The sequence below is a fragment of the Triturus cristatus genome, chromosome 2_1 (assembly GCF_964204655.1).
Source record: "Triturus cristatus chromosome 2_1, aTriCri1.1, whole genome shotgun sequence".
NCBI lineage: Eukaryota > Metazoa > Chordata > Amphibia > Caudata > Salamandridae > Triturus > Triturus cristatus.
In genome coordinates this window covers 483965517-483984826 of record NC_140581.1, presented here as the reverse complement: position 1 = coordinate 483984826, position 19310 = coordinate 483965517, and the positions used below count along the sequence as shown (strand labels likewise).

The window sequence follows — 19310 nt, the reverse complement described above, 5'->3', positions numbered from 1 at the left end:
TAAAGTAGTTTCTTTTATTAAGCTATTGTGTCTGTTGGTTGACTGTTGAGTTCTGAGCTCTTTCCCTCCATACTACTTTCCTAGGAGTCCTTTGACGGCTCGCCATCGCTACCATGAAAGTACAGTGTGGTGTGGAAAGGGTATAGTTGGTAGAGGTATAGCAGGACGGATGCCCCTACACCATTGTCAAACAATGTTATCAACCACAATACACAATAAACAACCAAGGTTGGGGCCCAGTAGCCTCTGTTTGACGTGGCCTGACAACTGTGACACATGGATGAAAGGACTCCACTTTGGTCTGTTAAATTCTTGCTCAAATTCATAAACTTAACTCTTGCTGTATGTAGCCATGCACATCTTTGCAACAAAGTGCAATTCTTCAGTTCAGTAAAAAATATTTCACACCAACCTGCAATTATTTTTTCTCCTGAGTAACAATCATGCCTGCAGTATTATTTGGAATAACTCTTTGAAAGAGAAGAAATACATTTGTTTCTGGCTCCCATATTTCTCCTCCCTAAATGGATGTCTGGTGTCTTGAAAGCATTCATCTCCAATTATCTTTCTATATTATTTTCTTATATAAGAAATCCTCTTTATACAAAAAATTCAGTGCATCTCAACTTTTATTTGTTTCACTGCTCCACATACCAAGTGGATCTTACTGGCAAATACTTCTGAATATCTCATGAATAATATCTACACTTTTTAGACCTCAACTGTAGACAGTTATAACAGTCTTTTGGTTATTCTATTGATTTCAATACATAGCATAACTAGAGTGTGTTTTTGGTCAGTCCCATGCTCATGATTTCATGTCGTTTTTGTTTATCTCAGTTGTTTTCTCTTGATTCAGTGTTTCCCTCCCTGTTATTTTGTTTACCCCCGCATCCCACCAGTAGTATTTTGGTCTTTCTGGCTTTCTTTCTTTATTTATCATGAGTAATACATTCTGATTCTCTCTTCTTAGTGGTCCAACTGTAGGATGCAATTTTGTTATTTTCTTTGGATAGGTCAAGATCTCTGTATCTGTCCGGACAGCCCCATGGCTCACATCTTGATAGAACACTACATCACAATGCAATAACCGTCCACAGCCCAGCTTTCTCTCCTTTTACTCATTTAATTTATGCTTGTCTTCCACAATGTACAGCTCTCCGCTGCCGTTTGGATGGGTTTGCAGTATAGAAATTCCATCATATACATGCATACATACATGCATACATACATATTTACATACATAGACACATACATTACAAATTGCCCTTTATATTGTGATCTCTGAGGCATCAACTATACAAGGATCACAATTATGCGAATGTGCTCAATAATTACTGGGTGCAATAAAAATTGGACCCTCTGTTGAATTATGGCGCGTCAGACCTGCCAGAATTTGCAGTGGAAAAAGGCCTGGTATTTACTGATACAGAGCACCAAAATCTGCATGTCATTCTCCAAAAAGTTGGAATAGGTGTAATTTGTTGCCCCCGATAAATTCCGAACCTCGAGGTGTCTGATTTTATTGGATGTGACAAAGCATAACTCTTCTTCCAGGGCCCTCATAATCAGGCCTTAGACTTCTAATTAATATTATTCATAGTGCAGCCAATCTTCTTCTTTACTCATGTCCCAAGGTCTCTAAAAATATGGACTCATGCCTGCTATTAGAATCATAGGTCCCATGATGATTCTAGATGAAGGACACCAAGATAAGGCAGATCTGGTCCCGCATAAGATAGCAGCACTATGTCAATGCATCACTATTGCGCCTCAGTTTTTTGCTGTTGTGACGATGGGAAACATGCTGATCCAGTGAGGCGATAAAATTGGCAGATTGGCATCATAGCAAGTATCTATCAGCGCCTGCTTTGGAGTCCTTCATCAACATACCCTCATTGTTAAAACATATGAACTCAGAGGAATACAGGGGGTAATGTGGGCATGCTCAGGAAATGTGGCATAATTCACTTATTATTGCAGGTTTTACTTTTTGGTTTCCTAAAAGCCGCCACGACTTCCATGTGTATATAGTGAAATAGATTATTTCTGCATATTTGCTTGGAAAATTCCACTTCTGTTATTGATTCACTGCAGCAATCCCCAGTTTGTTTCCCCCATTATAATTCTACGTGGTGGCCAAACTATTCCTCATGCATTTATGTTACAGAACTAATGCAGACAGAACTCCATCATATCGAGACCTTGTTCATAATGTCGGAAATATTCAGGAAAGGAATGAGGGATGAGCTTCAGCTGGACCACAGCACAGTGGATAAAATATTTCCCTGCCTTGATGAACTCCTCGATATTCACAAGGAGTTTTTCAACAACATGAAAGAAAGAAGACTGGAATCTAGCGAGGACACTGACCGAAATTTTATCATCAGCAGAATAGGCGATATTCTTGTGCAGCAGGTAAGTTCTTTTTAAAAAGTAATTTAAAATTCAATTTGATGAAACCTTAGCTAGAGCAATCTAGGACAAAATCTTTGGGATGGGATGACACTTTATCACTCTGCATGCCAACAACCTGCGCCAGTTGAAAACAAGCAAGAAAACTGGACAAGTGACCCAAATTGTGCATGATCATGGCATTTCGTTTGATGATTTTACACCATTATAACAAGAAGCTTTAATGCTTAGTTTGGATCCTGCATACTTTCTCATCCCTGTACCTTGAACTAAAGATGTGTCCTAAATGTTCTTCTTTCTAAGCCATGACAGGAGCAAGCAAATTCACAGCATGTCCTGTGCTATGGCTTATTCAACTATATTTCTTTTGCTGACCAGAGTAATAAAATCTGTGGGACTCACCTGTGTTTTACTTCCTTTCGCAAAGTCGCCATTGCCCTAATGTTTGTCACATAACAGTTGGTTGTCTGCATATGATTGATCATGTTGCGTATGAGACTCTTCTCCAGCTTCAACATCAGTCACTTCAAGAGGGCAAGATCCAGTGGCGTAACGAAACTTGAGAGGGCCCCCCTGCAAAGTACATGGAGGGGGCCCCCTCCAACCACACTCAGGAGCTCTCAGGCCAGGGCAATGTGCTGAGGAGACCCCCTGGAGCTCGGAGGCCCCCCACACCATGGGGGTTGCTGGGGCCTTTGTTACGCTACTGTCTCCCTTCACAGCCACAATTAATGATATCATGAAACTTTAGAAATACTGCCTCTAAATTTTAAGCTAAATGAAACACAGCTTTTGCTTATATAAACCACCCACTTCCAAAGCTGATGAGAAGAAACCAGGGGATGTATGTTATAGTGGAGAGGTTCATTGATCGCAATCCCTTCTACGCTCTGTTTGCTCATTACTTTTAGTTGCTAATATTCAAGGCCACTGGAATTATGTAGCAGGGATAGATTAATTATGTGGCAGGGTTAACTATATTATGCTGCAAGGAAAGGCAAAGTATGCTGTATAATGTGGCACAATGTTGGGATAGCATTGCCTCATTTTTAAAATTGTTACTCACGTTATAAATGTTTGGGCAAATGTTTCATCCCATTAATACAAGTTTAGCACCCAAACACATAAATAAGCAACTGTAACGTGACCTGCCAACTTTTGTGAAGGGCCTTCTACTGCTCAGCAACACATTTTTTGAGTGTTTAGAGACTCGATCCGTTTGAGCTAGAAATTTGTATTGTTAAAATTTGCAATTTATGCAGCCGGTGACGGATTTTGGGGCAAATGCGGCATCATTATTTAGAAAACGTTTTAACTGCAGAAGCCACAATGCCAGTGGCCTTGCTAATATTCAAGTCCACTGCACAGCTGACTAGTATTTGCACTCTGAAGCCCCACTGTGGTACATCCCTGAATTACAGTTGTACATCTGGCCAAAACCACCAACGCTGTTTCTGATCTTTCCATGCTCTGCTATAATTAGGGAAAGCTTTAATGAAAACACGTCCCCATTATGAGACCCCAACACCTCCTGTAAACACTTTGCTGCCCAATGGGTCTGGGTTTTTTTATTGATAAAATAAATCAATAAAACACTTCACCTCACTATCACCACCTTTTAAAAAAAAAAAATCTGAGCTCACAGAGAGGAGACTTTCTGCCATCCATGTGGGTCATGATCTGGTTCTGGATGTTACCATTATGTTATACTAAAGTCTTCTTCAGCCAGTGGCATGCAAGGGGGATTGTGGTGCCATCAACATAGCCCTCCTTTTGCAAAAACATATTCAAAAGAGGTGAGATTTGTGTGCAGCCTGGAATGGTGAAATCGGTTTGTCATATAGGTCAGAGTTTTCATGAGGTTGTATATTCCCATTTTGTTAACGACCCTGACTTCTATGGAAGGTAAGTAATTGCTGGCCCTATTTACAATTTCTGACCACATGGGACTGTTCTGTCTCATCTAGAGAAGCTTATACCTATCTCCCCTAAATGCAGCCATCGACTAACACCTATGCCATCTGTTTTCATAAATGACCCCAGCTCAGAACGCGAAGCTGGACCGCTTGGGTGGTCACCATTCTAACCCCATGCCACCTAGCAGCTGGTATAAACCATTGAGTTCAGAGTCCTAACACACACACACCCATGCCCACAGTCTAATAATGTCACACTGTGTCTCCCTTTCTGTGGCAGGAACTGTCCTAACAATAGAAGGGTTGCTGTCTTCAATCCCTTAACCCGCATCCTTCTTGAAACTGAATCCACAGGTCCTGGGCTAAACTCAGATTTTTCTAAATGCCAAACATTGCCCCTCGCTGCAGTGATATATATCATAAACAGCTACAAATAAACAGCCACTACAATTTGGCAAAGTAAAGACAAGCTTTAAAACGTTAGGAAGCAGATTGGGTCAACCAATGGGGCTGCAAAGCAGTCGACTGGGATTGCAAGCAACAAGAGCGGTAGCAATTGCTGTCACAGCCTTCTTGTCTTATCTTATCTTATCTTATGGCCTCTTCAAGTCTTGAAAGAAATTTAAATAAGATTCTAGGAAGTGGGCATAGAGAAACATTTGTTTTTTCTGATTCCTAGCTAGGTGTTCTCCTTTAAAGTATTATTAAAAAATAAAAAACACCGTTTTGCTATTGGGTGTGGACAGTGTATGTTATGTGTTTATCCCTTTCTATGCAAGTTTAAAATAAGCTTAGCCTTCTGTAGAGTGTGGATGTAGACACATTACATAGACTGGCTTTTCAGTCCCAACATGCAAAGCACTGTTGTCAAAAAATCCATGACTGTATTACCGTACTTCTGATTACATGAGGCAAGTTGGTAATTCAGGCTCAGCAAGCACTGAAGCCCGACTGGGACATGTAGCCCCTCTCAAAACAGGCCGTAGAATATTATCTGCTGGCCAGTTAATCAGCACCCTTCTCTTTAAAACAGCCTCTCCTCTTTTACAGTTTCATGTTGACATTTCTTGTGGGCAAGAAGTTAAAAGTGACAAAGAGTTGGATATATCGGAGGAGATGGGCAGAAGTGAGGATTAAACTCCTCGGCTGTTAAGACTTGTCAACCCGGTCAGATAACTTCAGATAACTTGGATTCCCTCCTTGGGTTTCTAGTAACTTCAAGGGGTCCCACAGGTATGTTCTTTTTGACAGAGTGCAAGGTCAAGGGAATAGACCTGTGGTGATATGAAAAGACACATCTGCGGTCGTAAACACTACATACAAAAAACGATTTTTAAGAGATGAAGGGTAATCACTAGGGAGACAAAGAATGAGAACTTGGAGGAGAAAAGAAGAACCAGATAAAGGGATCTTGAAGAGGTGCTGTGAATGGACTGAAATGATGGAGAGCCTAGAACATGAAAAGGAGGAAAGGGGTGAGAAGGTAACAACAATGACACAAGTAAGCAGTGCAGGTAGTGGAGAGAGAGAAGATGGTGATGAGCGATAGTAAGGATGTGGTATAATAGGAAGACCTAATGAGGAAATAAAAGGAAAACAGTGAGGAGATGTTATCTCATTTATAATGAAGAGTCTCTCTGAGGCCCGGCCAGGATTCCGGGCGTGCGCACCATTTAATTAATGAAGAGGCTTGCTGCTGCCTGCTGGCTCACTGAGAGAGGGGTCCCCGCACACACATCCCCCCCACCTCCTAGAACGTGGAGACCTGTGTTACTACCTTGGCCTACACTATGTTTTACTTTTATTCCCAGCCGGGCCCCACCATGATGCCCTCCTTTTTAGGTCTCGTCTGAGCCAGCGCTTTAGCGCTGCTCTGGCGAGAGCTATAGAAAACGGGGATCTGGAAGTGCAAACGAGTGCTTTTCAGGCCCCCAACTACAGTGCATGTGTGCCGGGCGCGCGCACCATTTGGCAGCCTGCATGTACATTTCGCGGGCGCTTTGAACTTCTCAGTGAGCCGCGCGGCCACTGCGAACATCAAAGCGCCCGCGAAAGTGCACACCATTTGCCACCCCCTCCCTTATCCCACTTCCTGCTTGTTCCCCATGTGCTGATTTCCTCATCATAAACCCACACTGTGTATTGCTTCCCCCCAATGCGCTCAATGCTTCACCGCCCCTCACTGTTCCTCCACACAGCACCGTGGCCTTCTGTTGCTCCCACCCCTCGGTTGCTCCTCACCCCTCCTCTTCCCATTTTATTTTCATTTCTTCTTTTTGAACGGGGGCTGCAGCCGTGTCTATGCAGAGCACATTACAGAAAACACAGGCTTCTGCGAGGACTTGTGCGGGGCTAAAAGCATAAATTTAGAGAAAATCTGACCATTAAATGGCACGTTTTACCGCTTTGGAACCGACGAAGATTTGCAGAATATTGGGGACAGGTTTTAGGAGTGTGGTCGCGGATTTATTTGCAGGCAGAGCACGTTTGCTTATTCGGTATCGCAAAGGCAGTGTCAGAGCATATTTTGCCTTGGCGTGGTGGAGTGGCAGAGCTTCCGTTTGTGCAGCAGGTGCAGTGGCACCGAGGTCAATAGAACCCTGATTATTGCTTTCATTCACAGTTCAGACAGTTCCTGCCTTGTACTAGGGCCCATGACCATTGGCCTAGTGACTTTATTTCTGAAATTTTGAAACGGTATTTAGGCAGTCTGGCATTTTGTTGAGCGGTTTTACTTGAACTGAATGCTGGCAGTCGTGTGGGACATCTGACCATCCACCAGCGTAAAATGAGAAATACATACGTTTTTTTCAACAATGTTACTCGGTTTGACAAGATCCTCGGTTTATCAGAAGTGAAAGCACATGCCATGTTGTTTCTGATGGCCTCCCAGTAAATGACACCCCACTACAATTGACACCCCCTCCCCCGACCCCCTGCGAGGTGTCATTTATGCCTTTTGAGATCCCCCTTTATTTAGCATTCAACACTGCAGGAACGTAAGAAAGAAAACGAGATAGAACTGGCGCGCGCCACCAGTAAACCTGGAGCGGAGCGCCCAGACTGGCTAAAAATAAGATACGGCATCAAAGCAGACCCCGTGAGTATATGAGCTTGGCAGGCGCTACTGGGCACAAGGGTTCTTAGGTGCTCACTGCACCCCGGTATTGGCTGTCTTTTAGTACCAATCCAGTCCTCGGGTCTCTAGTACTATTCCGGCATCACTGCAAGTGTGTCAAGCAACAGCGTGGGGGTAGCACCCCGAGTCATTCTTAACGTGCATCATTTACAGTGGTGCCTGCGATAGAAGCTTCCTGAATTATAAAGTGAAAACGTTTCAAGTCCCATGCATGCGAAAGTTAATGCGATATTGCACTGGCTACCGATGCATACACACATTCATGCTTTTTTTCTTTTCATAAAGGGGCATAATACCTGTGTTATTGTCATCATTATACATGCCGGGTGCAGTGGCATCTTAACGTTTTTCTAGGTCTGGCGTGTCAGATTGCCAATGTGCTTAAAGGCAGCTGTTTATTCCGATAAGCGCCCAGTCACACTGGTTCTATTCACCTTGGTAACTATTGCCTGATGCACACGGAAATGCATAAAACCGCGGTACAGGTACATTGATGCTGCGTTCAATGATCACTTTTGATGTGCCACGTTCAACTCACGAGGTACGGCCAGAGTATGGAATGAGCAAGACGCTCTCCGTTTTTGAGGCCATTACATCCACTACTGGTTTTAAGACCGATACCTTTTCGAAGGCTGAAAATGGCAGGTTCTGTATAGAAGTACAGAGGTGTGCATCTGGAATATGATTTTTGTTAAGGTGTGCAATAGGCGTTTTGTTCAAAATTATTTTTTTTACTTTCAGAAAGAACAAGCATTTGCAATGCAATAGGTCTCGCATTACGCGAGTATGCGCTATTGACATTGCAAATAACAATGCCTTTTATTTTCGTTTTCGTTTTCGTTTCTAACACAAATAAAAGGCATTGTCATTTACAATGCCAATAGCTTAAACTCGCGTAAATGCGAGACCTATTGCATTGCAAATGCTTGTTACTGATATCTATCCAAGCGTGTGTTTTCTGTTTTTCCTTCTCTGCCCACTCCCTGGCTTTCTGCCCCCATTGTTCCATCTCCATCCACTTTACTCTGCCTCTCCCTGATTCACTTTCTACCTGTCCCCACCGCGCCGTACCGCTTCCCACCCCCCTTCTCGCCTCCCCTCCGTCTCACGCTTCTGTCCACCCACTTTGCCTGCTCTGCACGTTCTACACTACATCACTTTCTACCTCTGGGTCTCATCTGCCACACACCCCATCAAGCGCGTCTGTGCACATCTCATTTTCATGCCCCTCTCCCTATTTCCATCTGTCCTGAATCACTATCTTCACTTCCTGGTCCCATTTGGTCTCACCATCTCCGTCTGCCACCCCCTTTTTAATCACCCTCTCGTCCGACCTACTAGTCCGACCCCTCACTTTCCACTTTCTCCCTCCCATCAACCTTCCAGTCCCCCCACTGTCAGCTCGCCAATAGAACGACTGTCAAACCCACACTTATTTCTTCTCTCACCATAACCTTCTACCCACTTCCCTCATGGTTGTATGCATGCACAGTGCTTACTACCCCTAAAGCGAACCGCAGCTGCCTCGCCTCATTGTGCAGCCTTCCCACCTTGCGGGTGCCACCTTCATCTACGTCGCCAGGTCAATAACCTTTTAAGTCCCGACCTTATCCTGTTTATAATGATGTCATGATGCTCTGTAGTCCATTTAGTGCTATTAAAGAAACAATCACTACAGCTCCAAGAAACCACCGGGCTGTCAAATCAAATCCCAGGACTACTGCAGTCTAGTCTCATTTTGTGCGCCATCTCGCCCTCAGGGGGCGATTCTCATCTCCAGCTGTGCCTGTACTCTTCCCTTCCCCCCATCGTGCACCTCCTCTTGCCATCTGCCTCCTCTCCCCCCTCACTTCCTACTTCCTCATCTTCCACATCCTCCCACTTCGCCGCAGCTCTCCTGGAATTTGCTTGCATGCTTGTGTATTTATTGTTTATCTGCTTCAGCCTCCTTTCTTCCCTGGTCTACACTACCGCAATCCCCAAAACCACCCCTCCCAGCCTCAAGCTTCATTGCTCTAAAGCCTTATTTATAATCGCTCGCATCCGGATCTGGACCCGGACCGCCCCGCCACGTGGAGTTGATCTTCAGAGACCACGTGCAGTGAAGGCTAGAAGAGGGAGTAAGGAAGTGCAGTCATTGAGTGGGTGTTGGGGCCTGTGTGATCCGAGGAGGGGGGACGTACCCGAGAAATCTGCAGTGTGGGAGGCGGGAGCTGTGCAGTAATCAGAAAAATGCAATTGCCAATGGAGGAGTGAACATCGGGGAGCGAAAGCGGGCTCTGACAGAAGTCATACAGTACCGGGGGATTTTCAAAAATGGAATACATGTTAAATGTGGGGGTTAAGCAGTGCAACGAGGAAACAAAACCAACTCTAGAAAGGTGCACTATGCCTAGAAGGCTCAGCATCCTGTGATTCTGGGCAAATCACTTAATCTCCCTGTGCATACCAAAAATAATGTGTCCATCTGTAAGGAAACTGGTACTCATGTAAAGCGAAAATGATCTCATCCGATTACCACCCTGCCACCCACTAAGACTCCAGCCTCACCACCACTCACGGACCACTCTGCATCGGACATACTCACCTGACCTGAGGGCTAGCCTGGCCAGCAGCTTCAGAGGCAGGCGCGAGGCGAGTGGGCAGCAGAAGGCAGGGCAAGGCTAGCCATGGGCTAGTAATAATTAAAATTATGGCTGGTGATGGACGGTCTTTCTCAGTCTCTGGCGTGGCTGGGTTCACCTCACAAGTCTCACGCACACTTTTAATTGTGCGTGCTCCGCAATGCGCATGACTGTAAATTCAAAGGCATTGGTCACCAGCCCCACCCTGAATACTGCGGTACAAAAGGGGGTTGTGATGGACGGAGCATCAGAACCAATCAAACACTCACACCCAGTCAACAGATCTGGGTTTGATCCATCACCGTTCTTTAGCCCACTCTGCCACCCCAGTTCAGACATGGCCATATGCAAATCAGTCTGACCCTGTGCCTCATGGGAACAGTCCAGCCCGAACTGCCAAGCCATGCCTTCCCTGGACCGGAAACAAGCTTCCTAGGACCGGTTTCTGGCATTTCAGCCGTCTTCAGCCAGGCTTGCTTGAATCCAGTGGCAAAGTGAGCAAGGGACTCACGTCTGAGCATACCCTGCCAACTTATGGCGAACAAAGCGGTACAAAAGGGGGTTGTGATGGACGGAGCATCAGAACCAATCAAACACTCACACCCAGTCAACAGATCTGGGTTTGATCCATCACCGTTCTTTAGCCCACTCTGCCACCCCAGTTCAGACATGGCCATATGCAAATCAGTCTGACCCTGTGCCTCATGGGAACAGTCCAGCCCGAACTGCCAAGCCATGCCTTCCCTGGACCGGAAACAAGCTTCCTAGGACCGGTTTCTGGCATTTCAGCCGTCTTCAGCCAGGCTTGCTTGAATCCAGTGGCAAAGTGAGCAAGGGACTCACGTCTGAGCATACCATGGGGCACAGGGTCAAGACTGATTTGCATATGGCTGGGTTCAAACTGGAATGGCATGGTGAGCAAAAAAACGATGGATTTAGGCCCAGATCTCTGTACTGGGGTGAATGTATGACATTGTTCTGCATTCTGTCCATCAATTGTTATTTTTGCATTTGTCACCCCGAGTGGGAAGGGTATGCTCAGACGTGAGTCCCTTGCTCTCCATGCCACTGGAATCAAGCTATCCTGGCTGACGAGGGCTGAAAGCCCGAAACCGGTCCTAGGATGCTTGTTTCCAGTCCAGGGAGGACCTGGCTTGGCAGTTCGGGCTGGACTGTTCCCATGGGGCACAGGGTCAAGACTGATTTGCATATGGCTGGGTTCAAACTGGAATGGCATGGTGAGCAAAAAAACGATGGATTTAGGCCCAGATCTCTGTACTGGGGTGAATGTATGACATTGTTCTGCATTCTGTCCATCAATTGTTATTTTTGCATTTGTCACCCCGAGTGGGAAGGGTATGCTCACACGTGAGTCCCTTGCTCTCCATGCCACTGGAATCAAGCTATCCTGGCTGACGAGGGCTGAAAGCCCGAAACCGGTCCTAGGATGCTTGTTTCCAGTCCAGGGAGGACCTGGCTTGGCAGTTCGGGCTGGACTGTTCCCATGGGGCACAGGGTCAAGACTGATTTGCATATGGCTGGGTTCAAACTGGAATGGCATGGTGAGCAAAAAAACGATGGATTTAGGCCCAGATCTCTGTACTGGGGTGAATGTATGACATTGTTCTGCATTCTGTCCATCAATTGTTATTTTTGCATTTGTCACCCCGAGTGGGAAGGGTATGCTCAGACGTGAGTCCCTTGCTCTCCATGCCACTGGAATCAAGCTATCCTGGCTGACGAGGGCTGAAAGCCCGAAACCGGTCCTAGGATGCTTGTTTCCAGTCCAGGGAGGACCTGGCTTGGCAGTTCGGGCTGGACTGTTCCCATGGGGCACAGGGTCAAGACTGATTTGCATATGGCTGGGTTCAAACTGGAATGGCATGGTGAGCAAAAAAACGATGGATTTAGGCCCAGATCTCTGTACTGGGGTGAATGTATGACATTGTTCTGCATTCTGTCCATCAATTGTTATTTTTGCATTTGTCACCCCGAGTGGGAAGGGTATGCTCAGACGTGAGTCCCTTGCTCTCCATGCCACTGGAATCAAGCTATCCTGGCTGACGAGGGCTGAAAGCCCGAAACCGGTCCTAGGATGCTTGTTTCCAGTCCAGGGAGGACCTGGCTTGGCAGTTCGGGCTGGACTGTTCCCATGGGGCACAGGGTCAAGACTGATTTGCATATGGCTGGGTTCAAACTGGAATGGCATGGTGAGCAAAAAAACGATGGATTTAGGCCCAGATCTCTGTACTGGGGTGAATGTATGACATTGTTCTGCATTCTGTCCATCAATTGTTATTTTTGCATGTCCCACCCTGAATACTGCGCAGACGCAGAGAGTGACAACTGCGCGCCATGCGCACCCACCCACCATTTAATTAATGGTGTGCGCACCATTTAATTTATTAATAATTTAAATGGTGCGCACGCATGCCTTAATAAGAGGCCGGGCTGCGCACCATTTAATTCATTATTAAGAGGCTTGCTAAATGAGGGGGCCCCTGGAGCGCGGGGGGCCCCCGGCAATGCAGAGTCTGCGGGGGCCTATGTTACGCCCCTGGCCATATCTCTCTGATGGTTTTAATATGCCACCTAGCTGTTAGTACTGGTATCCCCATCCCTGATGTTGTGAACATTTTTATTCACACACAAACATTTGCTGTGGTCTCGAAAGCACAGATTGGTTAGATATTAAATTAGCAAATCCGACAAACTTTTTTTTAAAAAAGCTGCATGGTGTTGCCAGCCATCAGCCTTTGCATTGAGTTAGTTCCCTCTAAAGGAGATTGATTTCAGTGTATTGTGTCCAGCACATAGGATCTTCAAGGGCAAAAGGCTCTGCCACCTAAGCAATATTATAATAATGAATAACATTTTACAAATAATGATTATGGTTGAGTGAATATGCAAGATGCTTGTGCCAAAACGTAAGCTATCCTAATATGGAGGGCCATCTTTTGGGTAGTACATAAGAGGATCTGCAAAATGATTTTTTATCAGCTTGCATGCTTTGAGAACATTTCAAGAAAAAGTTGAAAATGCTGACTTACAGTAGTGCTGTTTATATGCAAGCTCCTGGAGGGTATAAATATTCTGTTATTTATTCCTGGGTGTATCTCTAGTGTCAAGAAGCAGGTGCTAGGATGCAATGCTGTGTGATATGAATCCCCCAACAGATAATTTAACAATAGAACAGAGTTGAATTTCCATAGAGGGCTGTATAAAGCCAGCACAAAGGACCATGTACAGGTATGAGCAGTAGCACCAAATTTGGCAAAGGCTAGCAGTAATGTTGAAAGTCGTGCTTTCAGCCATTTTGACACTGTTTCCTAACATCAGTCCATCAGCATGTAAAACTACATTGTTAAAAGATCTGAACATCAGGCTTCAAAGATCAGACCGCCAAGACTTGTGGGTATATGCTTTCCAGATTTATTTCAAAAGTATTCAATATCAGTGGAAAGATGTTGTCGGCTTAGCAAAGTTACAAAATCCTGAGGTTTATCATGCCTTGGCCGCATCCACAAAAGATCTCATTAGCCTCAGCCAAATCGCTTCACTAAAAGGGCCTTGTTTCCCTACAGTTACATTTGCTATAAAGATCCATTGATATACATTTAAATCCCTCAAAATTGCTCATGGTGCCATCGCAAAACAGCTTGCCTCATTAAGGATTGCCTCTGAGAACTTTCAGTCATATGAATAGAAGCCAACATGAAAGAAGAATCAGACTTTTAATCTCTGTTTACACCTGTGTGGTTTTGCGCATTGCAGCTCCTTTGTGTCAATTGATTTGGTTAATATTAATATTAAAAGTAGAAAAAATGTATGAGAATCATGAGTAGCAAACATACCCTCGAAGCTCCCTTGCTAACTTTTAAACAACAACCCTAGTTACAACTACAGCTCTCTCTTTCCAGAGATTCTGATCATATATCTTTAGCAAAGCTATCCTCCCAAATTCTACTTTTCAATCTTGATGATGTTTCAATAATCTTTATATGTGTTATTCAGTTGTATTTGATAGTATTCAGCATATTCAAATATGTTGCCCCCATTATTTTTCCAGAGTTTAGAAAACTCGTCTCCTGGCCTGGCGCTCCTGTAATCTGTAACTCTCTGCCACAACCTCCGCAGCCCTCAGGTTCTAGAGCCAGAGGGCAGTAGGGGACACAAGACAGGGTCTGTGGCCCCCAGAGAGACACTGTGGCTGGCTGTACAGCCCTGGAACTAAGGGAGGGTCTTACTTGCCGAGCCACATGGCTAGATCCTTCTGCATCCTGGTGTGGTGAGACAGGGCCAGTGGCTAAGACCTTCACCCTGGTGCAGTTGTGGGAAGCTGCTGCAGACAAGTTGGGGAGCACTAAACTGACATTGACTTCCCCACATGCTCATTACTTCGCTCTAGATGGCCTGCAAGGAGAGTGCCTTTCAGCTGCAGTGTCCAGCGCCCCCCTACTCAGGGTCTTTATTCGCACTCATGGGCCCTAAACTTGTGATAGTGGGAGAGTAGCAGCCATCCCACCGCATCTGATGAGGACATTGCCTAACAGAAGACGCAGGACAACGAGGACTGGAGTAGGTGAGGCATGGCAAGCTGTAAGGGGGGTACACTGGTGAAATTTCCCCAATGATGTTTACCGGCCAAAACACCAAGGCTGTGCTCCTCTTCCTGATACCACCCCACAGGCCATTAACAATCAGTGTGACTCACAGCCAGGCTCTGATTTTGTATCAGCCAGAATTTTTTGGCCAGTATTGGGGAAACTGAGCCCATGATGAGCCCCCCTCTGAACTCCAAACTAAATTGTACAAGCCTGAGCCCCTGCTGTGTATTCCCTTTTCTTGACTTCTTGTGCCCCCTACTGTACTAGATGCAAGTATTGGAGTGCACAGTTGGACTTTGGTGGCTGAAGTGAAACTTTCAACAGGATTTACGTTATCCCTCTTCCCATCCCACCACCCCCGTTAGTCACGTCAAATTACTATATGGGCAAGCTGAAACCAGTGAAAATTAGTGCCGCAGTTTTCCCAGATAGAGACCTCTCCAGCAGTAGGTCCAGACAAACTTGACATGATTCTAGAGGCCAAAGGAATGACCAGGGCTTCCCTCGATCACTATAGATGTAAGCCTAATGTGAGATGATCAGAGGAATTTGTCTAAATGGGTCACCCAGTCTGAGGGGACATTACAAGACCTACAGCCCTAGACCTCTGACCTCGCAGCAAGTTAAACACCTAACCGAGCAGGTTTGGTTCCTTGATGGCAAGGTAGAGGATGTGGAGGTTCGTTCACAGCGGAGTAACATCAGAGTAGTTGGCATGCCCATGGACTCCATGGAGCAGAATGCTGCTGCCCTCCTCAAAACATTGATCAAAAGTTTTAATACAGTCCATACTCTCTATCGAGAGGTCACTACTGTGTCCCGGCTTACCTTTCCCAGCTTGGTGCCCCACTGAGGCTGATAAACTCCTATGAGTAGCTTGGCAGATGGGGCACCTCAAGCTAGACAATCACCAACTTTCTGCTTTCCTGGACTAGTTTGTGGCTGTCCAGCATCAGAGGACATCTTTAATAGGAGTAAAGAGAAGAGGGCTAAAATACTCAAGTTCGAGGCATATGAGCTGTAGATCATATGCTTGTGCATAGATCGCCATCTAGTGTTGGGTCCGGATGTTTGCACTTTGATTTTCTTCTGAGAATTCTTTCCAGTCACAAGGTAGGTGACTCCTCCCTTAGGTGAGAGTGCGCATGGGCATCGACTCCATTGTTAGATTGTTTTTTTCCGCCATAGAGTTTGGATGTGGGTTGTTGCGCTCCGTTTCAGCACCGTTCTTCGGGCCCCCTTCAACGCGTAATCCACTACCCTTGATGGTATTGTTAATCGACCGCGTTTCCCCTTCTCCGCGAATCGTTTACTCTCGAAAACCTTCGGCCGGAACATTCGTGGAAGACGGTTGGACATACCCGCGCCTGGATCGGTCGCAGCTGATGGAACGGACTCGATTCAAGTTATGTCCAAGGTGTCACGCTAAGTTCCTGCACACCGACTTGCAAGAGGTGTGCAACCTTTGCCTATCCCCTGAACATGACGAGTAAGACTGTGACGCGTGCCAGTCGTTCCGTTTGAATAAAACCCTCCGTGATCGCCGAGCTTGACGTCACGAAATGTACCAGCAAAGTGGCTCTGCGCCAGACCTCCTTGTAGAAGAGTCCGATCAAGAGGAATCGCAAACGCAGGAAGCCGAGATGGATGAGGAGCATGTATTCGTATCCGACGCTGACTCCGATGCCGAAGACTTGATCCCGGCACAACGGACCGTGAGTAAAGAGACATTGTTCCCCTATCATCTCCTTTACAAGAAAAGTAATCCATTCCCTCCTATGCCTCTGGGCCAAGGTTGGCACCGAGAAAAAGTTTCGAGCACCCCGCCTGTGGGCTCGGCGCCGAAGCACAAACAACAGCCTCCAGTTCGGGCTCGACCTGTTCCCACACTGGTACTGACCCGAAACCTTCGGCGTGGAAACCAAAACACCTTCTGGGCTCCGTTCCGCCGTTGCGGAAAGCGAAAACTTCAGAGCCAAAAGCTTCGGAGCCAAAACTCTCGATGTCGAGTTCAACTTCTAAAGAAGGTACAGCAACTAAAGAGTCTCAGACCGAATTTGCACAGGAACCGAAACAAAAAAGAAATCTTAATCCACCCGGAAACTGGACACATTCATGCCAAACCAAACTGGACACATTCATGCCAAACCTCCGGAGAAAAGAAAAATTGGCTTATCAGAGGACTACCACATTCCTCTGATAAAGAAAACTGTGACTCTTTACATTTCTGAAAACCCTCTTATTACACCTACACATTCCCCTACACCACCATCACCTGACACACAAGATACAGCAAATGATGATAATGATGACTTATGGGATCATTATAATGTCCCTCAGCCTGATGGTGACCCTCATTTGTATCCATCTAGACCTTCCCCTCCAGATGATAACATTGGGTACATTGAGCTCATCAATAGAGCTGCTCAATACCATGGGGAAGAGCTCCAACAGGAGAGTCTAAAAGAGGATTTTATATTAGAGACACTTAGTTCATCTCAAAGGGCCACACAAACCTTACAAATGTTAAAGGCCTTGCTTAAACTTACTGATGACATCTTTCAAGACCCTGTCAAAGCCAAGATCATCACTCCCAGGGTAGATAAAAAATACTGGGCTGCACCTAATGACCCAGTGTACATTAAGGGACAGTTACCTTTAGACTCTTTGGTCGTCTCTAATGCTCGTAAGAGGGCTACTCCCAAACCACAGGGGACGCCCCATCTCCGGATAAAGAGTCTAAATTATTGGATGCATCTGGTAAACAGATAGCATCACAAGCGGCTAATAATTGGCGCATTGCCAATGCCCAGGCATTACTGGCAAGATATGATAGGGCTCATTATGATGAACTCCAAAAGCTCATTGAATTCCTCCCTGACAAGCATAAAGCCAAAGCCAGCGACCTTATTCGAGAGGGTAAATTAAATTCATAACTAATACCTCTATCAGATGTGCCTTAGGTCAGGCAGATAACAGGGCTTGGGCTATAAACACTAGTATACTGCTTCGCAGACATGCTTGGTTGAGGATTTCTGGGTTTAAACCTGAGGTACAAGCCTCTATCCTTAATCAACCTTTTGATGCGCAACATCTCTTTGGCCCAGCTGTGGATACATCTTTAGAAAAGATGAAAAAAGACACAAAGGTTGCTAAGTCAATGGGGGCCTTGCAAGCACCTTCTGGCATAGGTTCCTTTCGTCACTCATTTTACAGGGGCAGCTCCAAAAACATCTCTGCAGACAATGCCTCCTCTTCTTACAAGGGCAACAATCAGTCGACCTCTTCAAGAGGTTATTTTCGAGGAAGATATAGAGGAAATAACGGCAGGGGAAGAGGCAGAGGTAGTTCTACACGCACCTCCCCTGCCAACAACAATAAACAATGACTTATTTCCAGATACAGACCTATGGGGTGTTTTCTTTGTGTGGAACTGGCGCCTCCTCAGTGTACTCAATTTCTGTGTGGACTATCCGTGTGGTGCAGAGGTGAGGGAAACTAACACCCTAACCCTCAACCGGGAGCCTTAAAGTGGTCCACTGTCAGCAAAAAACTTAATCCTATGCACACACTATATTCATTAACATGTCATGATACTATTATACCACGATGTTATCATACATATTAGATACACATTGATGACAAATAAAATTTCTGTTAGTAATTATAGTTTGTTGAATATTCTTTTGTTCTTTATTGTTTAGTAGGATTGTCCAGCCAACACATGTTTCATCGTGGGTGATATCCCAAACGACTTCTTCAGAGCTGTTGAGCAGGTAGATGAAATCTATCGCGTTCTCCCCGTCGGTTCTACTTCCGTCTTCTGTGATTAGATTGACTACCGGTCCCTTCTATTCAGAATCTTGCTAGTAGCTGTGTACCTAGATTTATGTCCAAATGAGGTTCCTGATGTGTTATCCCAAGTATGGTATCTTCCTTAACTATGGAAGCCCAGTTGAGTAACTTGTGGTTCTGTATCTTAAGCGTGTGTTCCTCAGACCGCTATCGTCTCCGTGCGTGTAAGCTCCGCAGTGAACTGGAAGTCGGGACGGAAGTAGAACCGGCGGGGAGAACGCGATAGATTTTATCCACCTTCTCAACAGTCCTGAAGAACTATAATTACTAACAGAAATGTTATTTGTCATCAATGTGTATCTAATATGTATGATAACATAGTAGTATAATAGTATCACGACATGTCAATGAATATAGAGTCTACAACTGCTCCAAGGGTTATCAGTAGTCGCAGCCCACCTGAGAAGACAACAGGTTCACGTCTTCCCCTACTTAGATGACTGGCGTATAAAGGCCAGTTCATACAACAGTTGCCTGCGACACACAGAGAAAACTGTGCAACTCCTTCACCAACTAGGGTTCACAATTCACAATAAACCAGGCCAAATCCCATCTCCAACCCTCAGTGTCTCAAGACTATCTAGGAGCTACCATAGACATACACAAAGCTGTAGCATATCCAACTCCAGCCAGACTCAGAGCGTTTCAGAACGTACTGTCTCAGTTGCAGCCTCAACACTCCCTATCAGCTCGAGTGTTCATGCAACTACTAGGAATGATTGCGTCTTGCATTCTCAGAGTACCCTACGCAAGA

At 45.5% G+C, this 19310-nt stretch overlaps 1 protein-coding gene across 7 annotated transcripts in view; it reads left to right on the top strand.

Moving 5' to 3' along the window:
• The window catches only part of ARHGEF28 (Rho guanine nucleotide exchange factor 28), a 1067585-nt gene that overhangs the window by 936999 nt on the left and 111276 nt on the right, over positions 1-19310 (top strand). For all 7 annotated transcript variants that reach the window (XM_085632328.1, XM_085632327.1, XM_085632325.1 and 4 more), the window contains one exon: positions 2171-2418. In XM_085632328.1, coding sequence (XP_085488454.1) covers positions 2171-2418 — 248 coding nt within the window. The remainder of the gene's footprint in view (positions 1-2170; positions 2419-19310) is intronic.